At 47.5% G+C, this 17,321-nt stretch overlaps 1 protein-coding gene across 5 annotated transcripts in view; it reads right to left on the minus strand.

Annotated features, from left to right (window-relative positions):
* PSIP1 (PC4 and SRSF1 interacting protein 1) overlaps positions 1 to 17,321 on the minus strand; it is a 543,316-nt gene that overhangs the window by 204,861 nt on the left and 321,134 nt on the right. For all 5 annotated transcript variants that reach the window (XM_085633866.1, XM_085633873.1, XM_085633883.1 and 2 more), the window contains 2 exons: positions 5,599 to 5,716; positions 7 to 253 (listed from right to left, as the gene is read on the minus strand). In XM_085633866.1, coding sequence (XP_085489992.1) covers positions 7 to 253; positions 5,599 to 5,716 — 365 coding nt within the window. The remainder of the gene's footprint in view (positions 1 to 6; positions 254 to 5,598; positions 5,717 to 17,321) is intronic.

Raw genomic sequence — 17,321 nt, forward strand, 5'->3', positions numbered from 1 at the left:
TGGTACCTTCTGTTCTTCCTCTTCCTCCTGCTGTTGTAGTTGATGTTCCTCCCCATCAGATTCAGTGTTTGATGAGGTTCCTTTTCTGACTACATTTGCACTCTTGGGTTCTCCTCCAATGCGGTCTTCTTTCTTTTCAGGAGTTCTTGACTTGTCTTCTTCCTCTTTTTGAACTTCATCAGGTTTAGCCAACAGTTGCTTTTGCAATTGGTCTTCAATTTCTGATTTTGGTTTCTCATCTTTCTCACCAATGCTATTAAAAAATAAAAGACAAAAAATACGTCCCATCAGTAGCAAAAGCCAAAAAAAAAAAAAAATGCACACTTTACAGCAGGGGGCCTCAAGCAGGTCCACTAGGGATGGTTCATGCCAGATTAATAATCATTAATCAAGTTAGTTAATTTCCATTCACGGCATCGAAATGTATCTTATATAAATATTTGTAAAACCTGGGATTGATCCAGACCCCCATACCCCCACCCCGCATGCTGGGCATTCATTATTTACACCGTCACCGATTTCATAATTTTGATACAAACATATAGAAAGGTCATTTCTAAGTTTCCTACATTGGAGCTTAGCAAGCCACTAACTGCATTATACACTTATAAGAAAATGCATGCATTACAAGGCCTAAATCATGGATTAACTAGAAAAAGCAGGGAATCCACTGAATAGAGATAGATGTGGCAACAACCCCAAATCACAGTACAGTCTGTAGCTTTTGGAAGCACTTCGGTGGGGTGAGAACTCAGTTATTTGGTACAAAAAGGTAACTGTTTCTTACCCAGTGTTTGTGGCAAGTAGAGCTGTAAATTCACATGCTTAGCATAAGTCCACCACCTAGTGTTGGCCTCGGAGTTGTGCAAGTTGTTTATCTTTGAAGAAGTCTTTCGCGTCATGAGGTGTAGTGACTCCTCCTTGTCTGTTTCCAAAGCGCATGGTCCTCAACTCCACTATAGATTGTTTTCCCCTTGGCGGGTGAGGTTTGATTGTGAAGGATGATGTATTCCAGTGAGATGACCATGTGAAAATAGTGTGATGTTTAATGTAGATAACCGTCACAACCAACAGAGGTGTCCAGGAAGGAGGATGGGTGCATGTGAATCTACAGCAATACATGCCACATACAGACTGTAGGAAAGTGCCCCTTTTTGTATGGTTCCCCCTGACTTTTTGGCAGATACCTGATGCCAACCTGACTGAGTGCGCCCTGGGTCCCTGACAATCAGGCTCCCAGAGCTTGCGTTCTTTACCAAAACTGTACCTTTGTCTCCACAATGGACACACCTCCGGACCTCAGGTACCAAGGGCCTTGTGACCAGAGAGGGCCTAGGAGAGAGTGCTCCAGCATGTATTATGCCACCCCAGAGACATACACACACACACCCTCTATATGGATAATGTTACTTGCCCAGTAAGCATCTGCTCTAGGCATGTAGAGCTGTAGGTGGGTGAATCAGTGTTGTAATCCTTCCAGGGATCTATTGGTAAAATATTGTCCCGCCCCACTTCCCCATCATCCTCAGGTGGTGGAGTTAGTTGGTGTAATGAGTAAATACTCAAATGATTGGGAAGGTGGTGCAGGGGAAAGTGGTGAAGGAGGAGGACAGGAGTTAATACCTACATTCTTGCTCTTAAAAGGAATATGATAAAGTGTGTCCTTTGACTCAGGTTTGTGCTTCTGAGGCGGTTTACTAAGGACATGTCCTGTATCTAGATTTATATAAAGTTTCTTTTGTTTTGAGTCAGATTTGGGTTTTGGGACATCGAAAATTGGATCCAGCTACTTCTGAAGTGTATTTTATGGTTTCGGCCCGTGGATTTCGGTGCCGAGATGGAATGACTGACGCAGAAGGTTTCAGTTCCGAAACTCGGTGCCTGACTCTGGCTGACTATCCTGAACCGGAAGGCTTAGCGACTTGTTTCGGTGCCCAGCCGGAGGGCGGGGCGTCACTCTGTGCCTACCGTGGCCTGAAGGCAGCAGTGGAACCGAAGCCTTTTGTTTTGGCCGATTTGGATTCTGGGGCAGGGGGTGTTTGGTACTCACAGGAGTAAACCTTGTGTTAATTCTTCTTCCATCTCGGAGTCCGATTCCGGAATAGAGGAAAGTTCTTCCTCTGCCCTTTGTGCGAATTCGTCCTTGGATCCTTCACCCAAGATGTCAGGCGTGTTTTTGACGTTTTGACTCTGCATTTCACAACATCGTGCCAGGCAATCGCAACGATCGGCACCCGTTGCAGTCCTGCTCGTTGTGCTAAGGAGACAAGCACAAGTTGCACATTTTGTGTGAGTCGGTGCGTGGATACTTCGCGTGGCAGTGAGGACAGAATTTGAATGGAGTCCGTTCAATCGACTGAGAGGTGGACCGACGCGGTTAGGCGGGACGGCCTTCCTGAATTTTCCCATCGAAATAGAGGTTTTGCTCGACGGATACGATACGCGGAGAAGTGGGATACGCATTGAAAACAATACCAACGCAGGTAGAATGGATTGAGCACCGATGGGAACCCGAAGAATGGTTTAGAAATGAAGCACAGCAATACACATCGGAACCTGATGGCGGAAACAACCAATCTGACAATGGAGACGATGCCCATGCACACTATCACCAAAAGGAGGAGTCACCTACTAGTAGGTGACTGGAAATACTTCTTTGAAGAAAAACAACTTGCAAACATCCGGACCCAACACTAGATGGCAGGAGTATGCAAAGCATGTGATCTACAGCTCACATGCCTCGAACATATATATCTCTCTCTCTCTGCGTGTTTTGGTGCAGACTAATGAAGAGTCGATAAAACCATGCCCAGACCACTGCCTGTGGCATAGGTAAGTTGACCCTCTAGCAGGCCATACAACCCTAATGGCAGGGTGCACCATCCCGCAGGTGAGGGCATAGCTGCATGAGGAATATGCTCCTAAAGCGTATGTGCCATAGGACTCTGTGCAGACTTTACCTTATTTTGGTATAGTATATAAGTTAGCACACAATGTGCACCCACAGCGGCACAGGGGCGGCCAGGTGCAGAGAGTTGGATTGGAGTAGGGTGCCCTGTTTTCAATGGGGATTGCCGGTTTTGGTTTTTAGCTGCAGGCCCGGTCCAGGAAGTCTTCCGGGAGGAACCAACAGCTGTGCAGGTAAGTTGGAGGGTTCAGGGACGTAGGTGCACCTCAGGTACTCTTCTCCAGGCTGCAGACCGGCCAGTTGCAGGGGTGCCTTTTGAGGTCGGATTTCACCTTACTGGGCCTCTCGCGGTTGGGGGGGGGGGGGGGGGGGGGGGGGGTGCGGGGTAATTTAGGAAGCTGGCTCTGTATCTACTATACCTAATTTGAGGTATAGTGTGCACACAGACCAGTGAAACCCCAAAGGCAGGCAGAGGTAAAAGCATTGTGGTAGTGTGGGCGAGCAGTAAGGCTTTATCAGAGGGTAGTGTTAAGCACTTATTGTATACACTCAATCAGCAAATGTCACACACTTAAAGACTGAACTCAGGCCAATTTTGTTTGTATAAAAATATTATTTAGAACCAAGGAAGCCTGGTACAGGTAAGTGTAAATTGTACTTTTCAAGGCAGGTTGAACAGAACAAGCAAGCTGAATGAAACCGACTGTTACAGGATTGTAAATGCTTTCAATACAGTGGAAACTACTGTTAGATTACTTTACAGATTACTTTTTCTACTCAGTGTGATATGCCTAGATATCACCCTGGGATGTTCCCTAGAGAAACGGCAAGTAAAGCAGTTTAGTTATTTGCAATTTGGAAGGAAATTGAGTTATCGGTTTACAGGTAAGTACAAGTTTGGGGGGGGGGGTACTGCAACAGTAACCCAGCTTCTCACACAAATGACAATAAGTTTGGAAACCCATAGAAATCAGCCCGTAACATAAATGAAACAATATTGTTTAAATTCAGATGCCAGAGAAAACACTTTAGCCAGTGAAGCTGCTGTGAAAAAATCTTTTTGGTTATAATTATCACATCCAAACAACACTGTTCTGGTTTTCCTATACCATTCTCATTTTGATTGGAGATGAGCTTGCTCTACAATTTTGACTGTCGGTGAACATCCTATAAAATTGAAGCAAAAGCTACTCACTTTCCAAGTTCTGTGCAGTAGCTATACTGTGTGAAGTCAAAAGCGACTCTCAAAACCCGGTGTCTAGTACAAGTTTGGTACAACTCAATATAAAGGTATTTATTAAGATTTTGAAAGGTGTGGACTGAGTCAACTGCCAGTATAAAACATGCTATCGTAGGGAAGGTGCAGGCTCCTTGAAGTGTGTGCATTTTTAAATCTACAGGTATTCTGCAATTTCCATGGACAGCAGAAATAGGATCTATGCTGTTGTGTTGCTTTGTGTGATATTTTCATTTAATTGGGTTTTTTACTTTTTGGTTTTCAGTATTTATGCCCATCAATGAATATCTTTTGACTGTATAACAGGGGAGTACTCTCCAGTGGAATTGCAAAATTGTTGAATTCTCTGTAGGAAACCACAGGGCTAAATCAGAAAACAATGGGCAGGACAACACCACTTTGTCGTTGTGCGAAGGACCTTCTTCCTAAAGCAGTCCAACTCCTGTGAGTGGTCATTAGCGGCACATTAATACACTGGTTAAAATGACTAGCCCGCCAATTAAAAATTCACTCTCGTCTTTGCTGGTGGGTAAGACTTTAGTCAAACATTGCTACAAGGCTTGCACAAATTCTCTCGCTATGGAGCAAAACCAGCTTAAATGCTGTCAAGTACTTTCTAATTACTGATACCAGTTACCACTGCTCACATTTACAGGCAATACATCAACACACTCTATTAATTACTAGCATGATATGGAAAGGTGCCTTACGGGCTTGAAATGCATTAAAATAGCCACTTCAGGAATTGCACACAGAAGTTATACAATATTGCACAAGCTGCCCTGAAAATTTCCAGTGGCATAGAGAGGTTAGCTTAAGCATCTGCATCATATGTTTTGTGGGTCCACCTAAATATAGTGGTTATGTCTAGGCACAGCTCCTTCCTCATATAAAAAGTCATGTCACTTTACCAAAAGACAGTTTTTTTATGGAGTTGCTTATTATTTTATTCAGAGTGACTTGGTTTAGTACGTCTGGCCGCAATGCTGCATTTAGGTTTAGCCATTTAAAATTAGGTAGTTGGTACCCTCTTACAATGGCATAGATTAGGTAAACATTTAGGAAAAGGCTGTCCTAATGCAGTATCAGTGTTTATAGTTTTCCTTTTGTTATTTGCATTATCACATATACAATTCAATGGAAAAGGAGCTCTAAAATACTGTGGGTGGAATAAGAGTGTGGTAGCACAATAATGCAAAAATGTGATGCTGATATCCAATATATGGAACTTCTGTCTAAAAGTAAATAAGGAAATGTATTATAAGGGACCAAACTGGACCATTACACTGATTGGCAGGACCAAGATTTTTGAACATATAGGAGTTCTCACCAACCAGACAACACCTGCAGTCACTTCATTACACAGCCATGTGCAGGTACTGCAAAGATTTGTGTCACAGTCTGATGAATGCTGACGGATGCTTACATTTTATAATGTAGCAAAACAACTCACATGGTGCTTTCTGGAGGAGGTGGCCTCACTATCCTTGGCCTCCCTCTTGGCTTTGGAACTTTGACCTCTGTAGCAGTTGAAGTTGCAATCGCAGCTGCAATTGAAGCTGGATTTGAAGCTAGGATTCACAGAAATTAAGAAACATTTCAGTTAGTATACCTGATACAGTGGTTTACTGCGTTACATAACATAACATGCAACAATACTGCTGGCTTTCTCTTAGTCAGAACATTTGGGTACCTTATCATGTGGCAGCACCAGAAGCTACTTTTCCAAAGCAGTTAAAGCCAAGCAAAACTGCAACACAGATGTATTGAATATGCTACTTACCAGTATGCATCTGTTCTTGGCATGTGGGCTGCTGAATTCATATCTGTGCATAGAATACATAGCAGTACCTCCTATTAGCTGCGGCTACCCGTGCCAGCTGCAGCAGTCTGAAAAAGAGTTTTGAGAACAGCCTGTCCTACAGCTGCCTGCTGTTTTGAGTGTACATCTACACAGTAGTGTTTGGTAAATGTATGCATAGTGGACCATGTGGCTGCTCTACATATTTCCTGTAAAGGAATGTTTCCCAGGAAAGCCATGGACGCCCCTAACTTTCGTGTTGAGTGGGTTCGTGGGGGAATCGTTAATGTGCGTTTAGCTTTGAGATAGCAAATTTGAATACATTTAACAATCCATCTGGCTATACCTGCTTTGGAGATGGCGTTGCCCTTGTGTTGTGGAGAAAAGGCAACGAAAAGTTGTTTTGTCTTCCTAAAGTCCATAGTTCGGTCTATATAGTACATGAGGGCCCTCTTTACATCTAGTGTATGGAGCATTCTCTCTGCGACATTCTGTGGATTTTGAAAGATAACAGGCAGTTCAATAGTTTGATTTATGTGGAACTGCGATATCACTTTGGGCATGAATTTGTGGTAGGTACGTAGTACAACCCTGTTTGCGTGAACCTGTATGAATAGCTCTTGAATGGTTAGTGCCTGGAGTTCACAAACGAAGTGATTGCCACTAGGAAAGCTACTTTCCAGGTGAGGAATTGAATCTCACATGAATGGAGAGGTTCGAAGGGTGGACCCATTAGTCTGGTGAGGACCAAATTGAGGTTCCACACCGGTGCTGGTGGGTGTCTTGGGGGAATTACTCGTTTGAGTCCCTCCAGGAAGGCTTTGATGGCAGGCACTCTGAATAAAGAGAGGTGCTGCCTGTTTTGAAGATAGGCTGCTATCGCTGTTAAATGGATACGTATTGAATTGTATGCCAGATTGCATCGGTATAAGTGTAAGAGGTAACAGATGATGTTTTGAATGGATGCGTCTAGCGGGTTAATGTCATTGTTGTTGCAGTAAATGACAAACCTCTTCCATTTAGCCGCATAGCAAGCTCTGGTAGTGGGTCTTCTGGCCTCCTTGATGATAGCCATACAGTCAGGTGGCAGGTTTAGGTAGCCAAACTCTAGGACTTCAGGAGCCAGATTGACAGGTTCAGCTGTTGCGGATCTGGGTGCTGAATTTCGCCATGGTTCTGCGTTAAAAGTGCGGGTTTGATCCGCAGCCTTTGATGCGGCACCACGGAAAGTTCTAGAAAGGTGGTGTACCATGGTTGGCGCGCCCATGTGGGAGCAACTAGGATGAGTGTCAGTGAGTGTTGTCGCAGTTTGCGTGCCACTAGCGGTATCAATGGCGCTGAGGGAAAAGTGTACGCAAATCTGCCAGACCAGTTCATCCATATCGCATTGCCCTGTGACTGCGGATGTGGGAACCTGGCGGCAAAGCTTTGGCATTTTGCGTTTACGTTTGTGGCGAATAGGTCTATCTCTGGTTGACCCCACTGTTGGAAGTATGGTTGGAGTACTGACGGATGTAGCTCCCACTCGTGCATCTGGTGGCTGTGTCTGCTGAGCAAATCCGCCATGTGGTTGTCCTTGCCGGGGAGGTGTTCCGCCATGAGGAATATGTTCCTCTGAATGGCCCACTTCCACATGCTCTGAGCCAGATGAGACAACTGTGGAAAGTGTGTTCCTCCCTGCTTCTGTATGTAGTACATGGCAGTCATGTTGTCCGTCCGGATCAACACGACTTAGTTGCACAAGTGTACTTTGAATGCCTTCATGGCTAGGAAGATTGCCATCAGTTCCAGAAGGTTGATGTGCATCTTCTTTTGTTGTGTTGTCCATAGTCCCTGCACTGTGTAATTGAGTACATGAGCTCCCCATCCCTGGAGAGAGGCGTCCGCCGTCAGTATTATTTGTGGAACAGGCTCTTGGAACGGTCGGCCCTTGCAAAGGTTTTGTGGATTCCACCAATGCAGAGAGTTGTATGCCCGACCGCTCGCCAACACTAGGTCTTTTAATTGCCCGTGAGCCTGATTCCATTGACGTGCCAAGCACTCGGGCGCATATGTAGTCTCGCGTGCGGGGACTATGAAAATGCAGGAGGCCATCATGCCTATCAACTGCATGAACACTCGTGCAGGAAGGGAGTGTTGAGGTTTGAACTTTGAGATCAGCAATTGCATGCTGTTGATCCTCACTAAATTTGGCTGAGCTGTGGCTGCCAGAGTGTTTATGGTCGCGCCCAGGTACTGTCGTACGTGTGCGGGTTGGAGATGTGATTTTGGGTAATTTAGTGAGAATCCCAGACTGTGAAGAAGGTGAATGGTGAGGGACATGTGGCTGGCGCATTGCTGGGCTGACTTTGCTTGAACAAGCCAGTCGTCCAGGTAAGGGTAGACGTGAATGTGTTGTCTCCTTAGATGTGCAGCCACTGTAGCTAGGCACTTGGTGAAAACCCTGGGTGCTGTTGTCACACCGAAGGGGAGGACTTTGAATTGATAGTGCTGTCCCTGAATAGTGAACCTGAGATATTTCCTGTGTGATGGGTGTATGGGTATGTGGAAGTACGCATCTTTGAGGTCTAGTGTGGCTAGGAAGTCTCCCTGGCTGAGCAGCGGGAGAACCTGCTGTAGGGTGAGCATATGGAAATGCTCTGAGAGAATGTAGTGGTTGAGGGGTCTCCGGTCTAGTATAGGTCTGAGTGACCCGTCCTTTTTCGGGATTAAGAAGTACAGAGAGTACACCCCTGTCCCCTGCTGGTTGACTGGCACGACCTCTATTGCACCTTTTTGCAGCATACTTAGCACTTCCTGCTGCAATAATGCTAAGTGCTCTACGGACATAGGAGGGTGCTTTGGGGGTATGTTGGGAGGAGTGTAGGTTAATTCGAGACAGTAACCGTGTTGGATAATGTCCCTGACCCACCTGTCTGTGGTGATGGTTTTCCACATGGACAGGAACCGCTGAAGTCTCCCCCCGACAGGTGTTATGTGGTCGGGGGGAAGGGAGAGGGCGTCACTGTTTGTTTTTGGGGGAGGACCTGGTGTTGCCGTAACCACGTCCCCTGCCCTTGGTGCTGGAGCCACGATATCCAGCTCTGTTGGTTTTATCGTAGGTACTCTGTGTGCCCCCTTTAGTGTATTGCTGCTGTGACCCCTGGCCTCTAGCTGCTCCTCTATTCCCGGGGCGACTAAAGGAGCCACCACGAAATTGCTGCGTCTGCAGAGCCCCCATTGACTTCGCAGTGTCAGTGTCTTTTTTTATTTTTTCTAAGGTAGTGTCAACTTCTGGGCCGAATAAGTAGTCGGGGTTGACTGGCTGATTCAGGATGTTGTTTTGGATCTCTGGTTTGAATCCTGAGATTCTTAACCAAGCGTGTCTTAACATGACGCTGGTGTTATTGCCCTGGCCGCTGTGTCGGCAGCATCCAGTGCGCACTTAATGGATGCGTTGGTAAGGAGTTGTCCCTCTCTGATGAGGAGCTCTGCTGCCTCTTTGTATTCATCTGGCAGATGCTGGAGTAGCGATTCTAGTGTGTCGTAGTGTGAACGATCATAGCGGGCCAGGAGGGCCTGTGTATTGGCAATGCGCCAGATGTTTGCTGCTTGAGCTCCAATTCTTTTGCCTGAGGTCTCCAGCACCTTAGACTCCTTGTCTGGGGAGGAGCATCACCTGTTTGCGAATGGGCTCGTTTGCGAGCCTTAGCAACTACCATGGAGTCCAGAGGTAGCTGACCTCTAATGTACATAGGATCTCCGGGCGCAGGCTTGTACTTTTTTTCAATCCTGGGGTTGAGCACCCGTGCCCTGGTTGTTTCTTTGAAAATGTCCTTTGCAGGTTTGAGAACACCTTTCAACATGGGCAAAGTTTTGACAGTTCTCTCGGAGGAGGCGAAAGTGTCTACTAAGAAGTCTTCCTCAATAGTGTCAGAGTGGAGTTGTACTCCATGATTGGCGGCAGCACGTTCTATGAGGGCATTGAAGGCAGCAGTGTCCTCTGTGGGAGATGTTTTGGCGCTGTAAAGCTGCGTGTCCTGGGTATCTGGCGCGGTACCCTGGTCTGTAGGGTCATCCCATGCCTGATCTGGGTTCTGCTGCTCATCAGGATCGACATCCCCAGGGTAGATGGTATCATCGCCCATGTACTCCTCCACTGCGTCAGTTTCGGAAGACGTAGGAGAAAAGGACTGGGGATCCTGATAGGAGGTTTGCAAGCATTCATACAGAACTGGTTCCGACTCTGCTGGAAATTTGTGCTTTAGAGGTATTCTGTAGGAGTCCAAGCTCTGCGCTGGCGTGATCTTCCGTTTGCGGAGCATCAGTCTGCCAGTGTCGGCGTCGATGAATTGTGGCTGTGAAGGCTCAGAATGTGTGTGTCCAGTAGATGGGGACTGTGTCTGGCGGACACGTGTTCGGATCTCGAACATCTTCGGCGCCGTGGATGGCTGCAAACCAAAAGTGAGGTTGGTTGGCGCCGAGGGTGCCTTTGGAGAATTGTTCGCGTTGGGGCCGACGTGGATCAGAGGGCTGCTCGTTCCCTGATGCGTTGCAACGACGCCGCGACTTGTCGCACTGAGAACGCCGAAGGTTCTTTGATGCCGGTCGGTACCGTGGAGGTAGTCGTCGACTGCTTCGGAGCCACAGGGTCATCGATTGTAAGACAGGTTTCAACGGTCGTTGGAGTCGATGACTTGGCGTGTGCCGCCGTCTTCGATGTGGACTCAGATGGAGCGGCCATTTTTATTTTGGTGGCCGGGGCCGAGGCGCTTTTGTGAGACCGAGGGCCTTTTTTCTCGGGTCGGTACCGATATCCGCTGCAGCGAGTTCGGTGCCGAAATCCCTCTTAGTGCGTTCGGAGCCGACGGCCTTTGCTGGCGTCAAAGGAGTGGAGGTCTTCGAGCCGATCACGGCCAGTTTCACTTTTGGTTTCGGTGGAACTGGTGGGACGATTGGTTTCGTTGAAGGGAATCCAGTCGTCTTTGGTAATAGCGGCTCGTGCAGGATGTTCGAGGCCGGGCCCGAAGGCGGGGCCGAAGAACTTAGGGATTGATCTTGGGTAAGGCCCGGAGGCGATCCCTCGACCTGAGCCGTAGAATGACGCACTTTGACGGCCTCCGTATCGACGGGTGGGCCTGGCTCTTCGCTAGAGCTATCTTCTTCGGCCCCAAAGGCCTCATTGTAGTCTCCTACCTCGTCGACGGCTTCTTCCCTGTGAAAAAGCACTTCATCGTCGTCTTCCGATCGGGAATCGTGTTCGGAAGCGGGGCTGGAGTTTACTTCTTCCACGCTCTCTACATCCTCGTCCTCGGTGCTGAAGATGTTGGCCGGGGCAGGCGCCAATTGCTGCACTTTTAATCTCGCCGCCCGTCGATTCCGGAGAGTCTTCTTCGATCGGAATCGGGCACAGGCCATGCATTTCGATTCGTCGTGATCCGGTGAGACATTTGTTGCATACCGGGTGGACGTCGATGTGTGGGTATTTGGCACGGCATAAAGGACACCGTTTGAATGGGGTCCTCGATTCCATCGTCGATGTAAGTTCGATGTTCGGATCAAACGGATCCGAAAGGCTGGAAGAAGGGTCTAAACTAGTAAAGAAAGCAGTCGATACCGAACGGGAACAGTACAGACGAAAACTAAAGGCCTTTTGGCCTTAAACTGAATTTTCCTAACTTGAGCTAAGATAAGCACATCCGAACCCAATGGCGGAAAAAAAATCTAAGGATGGAGAGGATGCCCATGCGCACTGTGGTCTAGGGGAGGAGTCACCTATCTCGTGATACTTCGAAGACTCTTCCAGGACAACAACGTGCAAACATCCGGACCCAACACTAGGCGGCGATCTATGCACAGATATGAATTCAGCAGCCCACATGCCTCGAACGGGCTTCACCTCGCCTTCCCCACCTGAGGGGTGGGGTTGGCAGAGGCTGGCACGCCCCCTTTCCTCCCTTAGAGATTCCCGCCAGAGTGGGGGTCAGAACCGGTGGGGGCCAGTTGCTGAGTACAGCAAGTGGCCTGGAGAAGCTCACAGAGGCGGCATGCCTTTGGAGCTTCCCCGGCCGATCCTGGGGTAGGAGACCTAGCACCTGGCCCAGGATGTGCATGGTTACAGATCCAGGAGAGCGGATGGCTCTCTACCCAGGTGTCCAGCAACATGTCTGTGTGGCAGCCTAGGCAGCCCCTCAGACAGGACGTGGATTGTAGGTTAGGTTCACGGGGCAACTATGTTGCCCTCTGTCGTGCATCTTACATTAAATCCCACACTGGCATCAGTGTGGGTTTAATGTGCTGAGAACTTTGATAGCAAACTTCTCAGTCTTCAGTGTAGCCATCATGGTGCTGTGGAGCTCCTGTTGGCGACCTCCCACCACCATATACTCTTAATGGCAGCACTGCACTTACAGTGCTCAGGAATGGACCTGGGTACTGTAGGGGCACAGGGCTCATGCACCTGTACCCACACCACTGGCATAGGGAACCCAGCTAGAGGGGTGATGAGGTATGCCAGGGCAGTGTGTGTTGTGGGCATGGTACACAGGGATGTGTGCCATGTCGACTCTGTTTTGGCAGTGTGTGTAAGGGCACAGGGCCTCTAAGGGTGGCACAATAAGTGCTGCAGCCCTTCGAGGTCTTCTCTAGTCACAGGGACCTGGGTACCATTTACCAGGGGCCGACATGTGGCCAGAGATGCCAATTGGGTTTTGGCTGTTAGGCAGTTTTAGGGAAGTAACACAGGCCCTGGGCACCCGATTGGCAGGAGCCCAGGGCACACCAAGTCAAAGAGAATCAGTAGTCTGGCAACAAAAAAAAAAGTTAAAAGGGGGGTGTTTACTGCCACAGAAATCCACTTTCTCACATCAGCCCCTCCTTAAAGGCCGGCTTACCTCTTTGCTTACTCCTTCAGAAAGTGTGGCATTAGGCCTTCCACATCTTCCCATTGTTGTTGACTATCTGTTGAGGAGGTGTGAGAAAGTGCCATCTTTCTTGCATGGTATGCCCCCACTTTTTGCTGAATTGCTGAATGTACTTTGACTGAGTGTGCCCTGGACTCCTGCCAATCAGGTGCCCAGGGCCTATGTTCCTTCCCTAAAACACAAAACCCAAATTGGCAAACCCTGGCCACATATCAGCCCCTGGTAAATGGTACCCTAGGTACCCAGGGCCTTGTGACCAGGGAAGGCCTCTAAGGGCTGCAGCACTCATTGTGCCACCCTTAGAGGCCCTGTACCCTTACACGCATACACTGCCCTTGCAGGCTGGGTGTCTGGGTACAAGACAAAACAAAGAGTCGACATGGCACACATCTCTGTGTGCCATGCCCACCACCTACACTGCAATGGCACACATCAGCCACCCCTCTAGCTGGGTGCCCTATGCCAGTGGTGTGGGCACAGGAGCAGGAGCCCTGTGACCCTACAGTACCCAGGTCCATTCCTGGGCACTGTAAGTGCAGTGCTGCCATTTAAGAGCAAATGGTGCTGAGCGCTCGTCAAACACAAACCCCACAGCACCAGAATGGCAACACTGAAGACTGAGAAGTTTGGTATCAACCTTCTCAGCACATTAAATCCCACACTGGCATCAGCGCGGGATTAATGTACCAAGCACCCCAGAGGGCATCTTAGAGATGCCCTCTAAAACCTAACCTTCAATCCACGTCTGTTCTGAGGCTGCCACACAGCAGACATGTTGCTGGACCCCTGGGTAGGAGAGCCCCTGCTCGCCTGGTCCTGCAACAATGCACATCCCGGGCGAGGTGCTAGGTCTCCAGCCCCAGGATGGGCAGGGGAAGCTTCAAAGGCATGTCGCCTCTGTGAGCTTCCCTAGGCCACTGCAACCCCCCACTCTGGCGGGAAGCTTGGCCGGAAACCCCAAATAAGGACAGTGGATGTGCCAGCCTGCCAACCCCACCCCTCAGGTGGGGGAGGCGAGGTGAAGCACATCTCCGGGCTCTCGCCATTTTGAAGATGGGAAGCCCTGCCCAATCAGTATTGGGCTACTGCCCCCCTCCCACAGGAGAGTGGCAGGATAGGGGGTGTACCCACCCCAGGACAGGGACTCACTGGTCCCTTCCCTTCACCTACCTGTAACGCCCCTAAATCTAGTATTTAGGGGTGCCCTGAACCTCCCTTCCCCAGATTCCAGAATCCGAAGAAGAGCTAGAAGAAAGAAGACCTGCCCAGCAGCTGCAAGAAGAGGAAGACACCAACTGCTTTGGCCCCCAGCCCTACCGGCCTGTCGACCCTCAAACCTGCTCCAACCCGGCATCTCTTGTGGCCAGCAACCTCACAAACCCCGGAGGACCTGGCTACCTTTTGACTCTAAGCCCACTGGGACTCCCATGAGTAGAGGCTCTACTCAAAATCTACTTCTAATCCCTGGTAGCAGCCCGGAACCACGAACCCAGCACACTCTGCACCCGCCAAGCCTGGCCTGTGCCGGAGTGAACAAAGACCACGAGGACGACCCCACGGCGACTGTGACCTCGAGTCCGGCACCCAAGGACCTCCCTCGACACTCCTGAAGAAGCCTGCAGCCTCAGAACCAGGTGCCCCCCCCAACCGCGATCAACAGAGGGTAAGATTTCCCGACACCAAAAGGCACTCCGGCACCCAGCGCCCCACGGCCCCCTGTGCCCAATCCCGGGGTACCTAGCTATCCTCCAACTACCCAACTTACCTCTCGAAGTGGTGGTTGCTCCTGAAGAATCGTCGTCCCAGAGCTTGCAGTCTTTTTCTAAACCGGAGCTTTCCCATTGAAATCAATTCAGCGCCCAAAGGCTCAAAAGCACCCTGCAAGCAGCCGCCCTGGCAGTGCAACCTCTAAACCCATCTACTTCCCCATTTGCCCCGAGTAAGTGCCCAGGAGCCCAGCTCCCACAACCGCGTGGCCTGCTAGTCAGCAGCCACCAACCAAGGCCCCCCTACCTCTCATAGGATAACATTGGGGCTAACTCTCTCTGCACCCGGCCGCCCTTGTGCCGCTGAGGGTGAACCAACTGAACCTACCTGGCCCTGGGAGACCCGTGAGTTTATGCCCAGAACCATAACTCTGCCAGTCGAGTACTTACCTTTCAACCGATAACTCAATTTTCTCCATAGGATAACATTGACTGTTTTTTCCTGAAATTTCTTCTAAGTGTGGACTTTTCAAAACTTAAAATATTCACCAAAAATCAGCCGAGTAACGAAAACGAAAATACTCTCCTGCTATTAGGTGAGCTCCCAGTCCTGGATCTTGGAGCCCAGCACTGACTGAAAAATACTTACAACTCTACTTACCAGTAACCCAATTTTCTCCCATAGGAAACCATTGACTGTTTTTCTGTGAAAGTTCTTAAGTGTCAATTTCTGCAAACTTTAAATATTCTTTAAAAATCGTATAATTTCTGAAAACGTAATTACCTGTTTTGGATAAAGGTCCCAGTGCTGAGCCTAGGCACCCAGTACTGGATTACAAATGTAACTATCACATACTATACCGGCAACTTGAATTTTCTGCCATAGGGAATCATTGACCGTTTTCTTTTTTTTTTTTTTTTTTTTACATATTTTTATTAATTTTTTTATCTGTTTACTCCCCCCCCCCCCCCCCCCCCCCCCCGGACAGGTTAACATATTGTACATTAATATCATGAACATTACATTATGATTATCATTTTTAAATAAACAAACATTAAGGGAAAATCTTTTACAAAATATATGTATATACCATACCTCACCAATAAAAAAACAATTAGAACAATAAAAAGAAAAAGAAAGAAAGATCCATAACAGCAATGATAATAAATCAAATTTGTAAGTCTCGCCAGAGTGTAAGTGGAGTCCATATTTTCAAGCCCTTTTCGCATCTTCTTTTACCTTTCCGTCTATATATGGCTGTCTCAATGTTATGTACTGCTAAAAGCCTGGCTAGCCATTGTTGAAATGTGGGTGGTAGCGGATCCAGCCAAGCCGAGGCTAGACATAATCGACAAACAGCCATAGCAGCAAATATAAAATCATGACCATTCTCAGGATTATCTGAGTCTTCCAGCCCAAGTACCAGTGCCGCTGGTGACAAGAAAACCTTTCTGTAAAGAACAGAGGTTAAGAACATCTCTATATCTTGGATCAGAGGCACTAGCGCTGGGCAAGAGGCAAAGATATGGATGGGGTCTGCTTTAAATAGATTGCATCTCGGACAGCAAGTCCCTTTACCCGTTCCCCATTTTGCAATCTTATCGGGAGTATAATAGAGAAAAAAACAGGTTTTATAGTATTGTGCCTGAAGTTTGGTAGAGATAAGAATGGTTTGTGCTAGCTGATAGGAATATAAAAATTCTTCTTTAGAGATCTCAAGTTTACTTTGCCACTTTATAGATGTTTTGTCTAAATCATCAGGGAACTTGTCTAACAATAGCTCATAAACTCCACCAATCGATTGCTTTTTAGGATGTACAATGGTCTCTATTACCAAAGATTTTTTCCAGAGTGTTTTTACTCCAGGTTTATGCTTTAAGAAGTCTCTAATCTGGAGATATTTGAAAAAATCTCGCCAATCTAAGCCAAATTCTTCCTTCATAGCTTCAAAGGATTTAACCCCCAAGTTAGTAAAAAAATCACCTAGTTGGATAATTCCTAAATTATGCCATTTATAAACACAATTATCTTTAAAGATAATTGTTGGGAGATTTGGGTTATTTAAGACTGGAGTGTAATATGAGAATCGTCTTATTTCTAGCACTTTTTTAACCGCCTTCCATACCTTGAAGCAGCTATAAAGAGTCTTGAATTTGACCTTTTTATGATAACTGTCGTGTAAGTGCCTCCAGAGGTAGCCATAGCAGGAATTCCCGACACGTAAATGAAGGATTGAGGCGGTATGTTTCTCTATATTATTCCCCCCTTGTAATAATTCCTTGCTGTAAAGTAATACGCATGACCAGTAATATCTTTTTAAATTGGGAAGTGCTAGCCCCCCTCTGTCCTTAGGGAGGGTAAGATATTTATATGCACGGCGCGATTGAGCATATGACCATATAAATCTAGAAAAGGTACGTTCTATTGCTGTAAACCATTGGTTTGAAAACTCTAGACAAATTGTCCTAAATAAATATAATATCTTAGGGAAATACACCATTTTAATTGCATTTGCTCTTCCAATAATGGACAGGTGGAGATTATCTAATCGTCGTAGATCTTTTTGTATCGTGTTCAGCATTGGTTTAAGATTTATCTCCACTACTTCCTCTAGTTTGGAAGAGATTGTAACACCCAGATATGTTGCTCCCTTCACCACTCTAGGATCATCCATCACAATTTTTTGATTGAAAACAATTTGTGTCTTTCCTTGATTTAGGGCATATCCTGATACCCGCCCAAATTCTCTAGCCTCGGCCTCAATAT

Source organism: Triturus cristatus, chromosome 2_1 (assembly GCF_964204655.1).
Source record: "Triturus cristatus chromosome 2_1, aTriCri1.1, whole genome shotgun sequence".
NCBI lineage: Eukaryota > Metazoa > Chordata > Amphibia > Caudata > Salamandridae > Triturus > Triturus cristatus.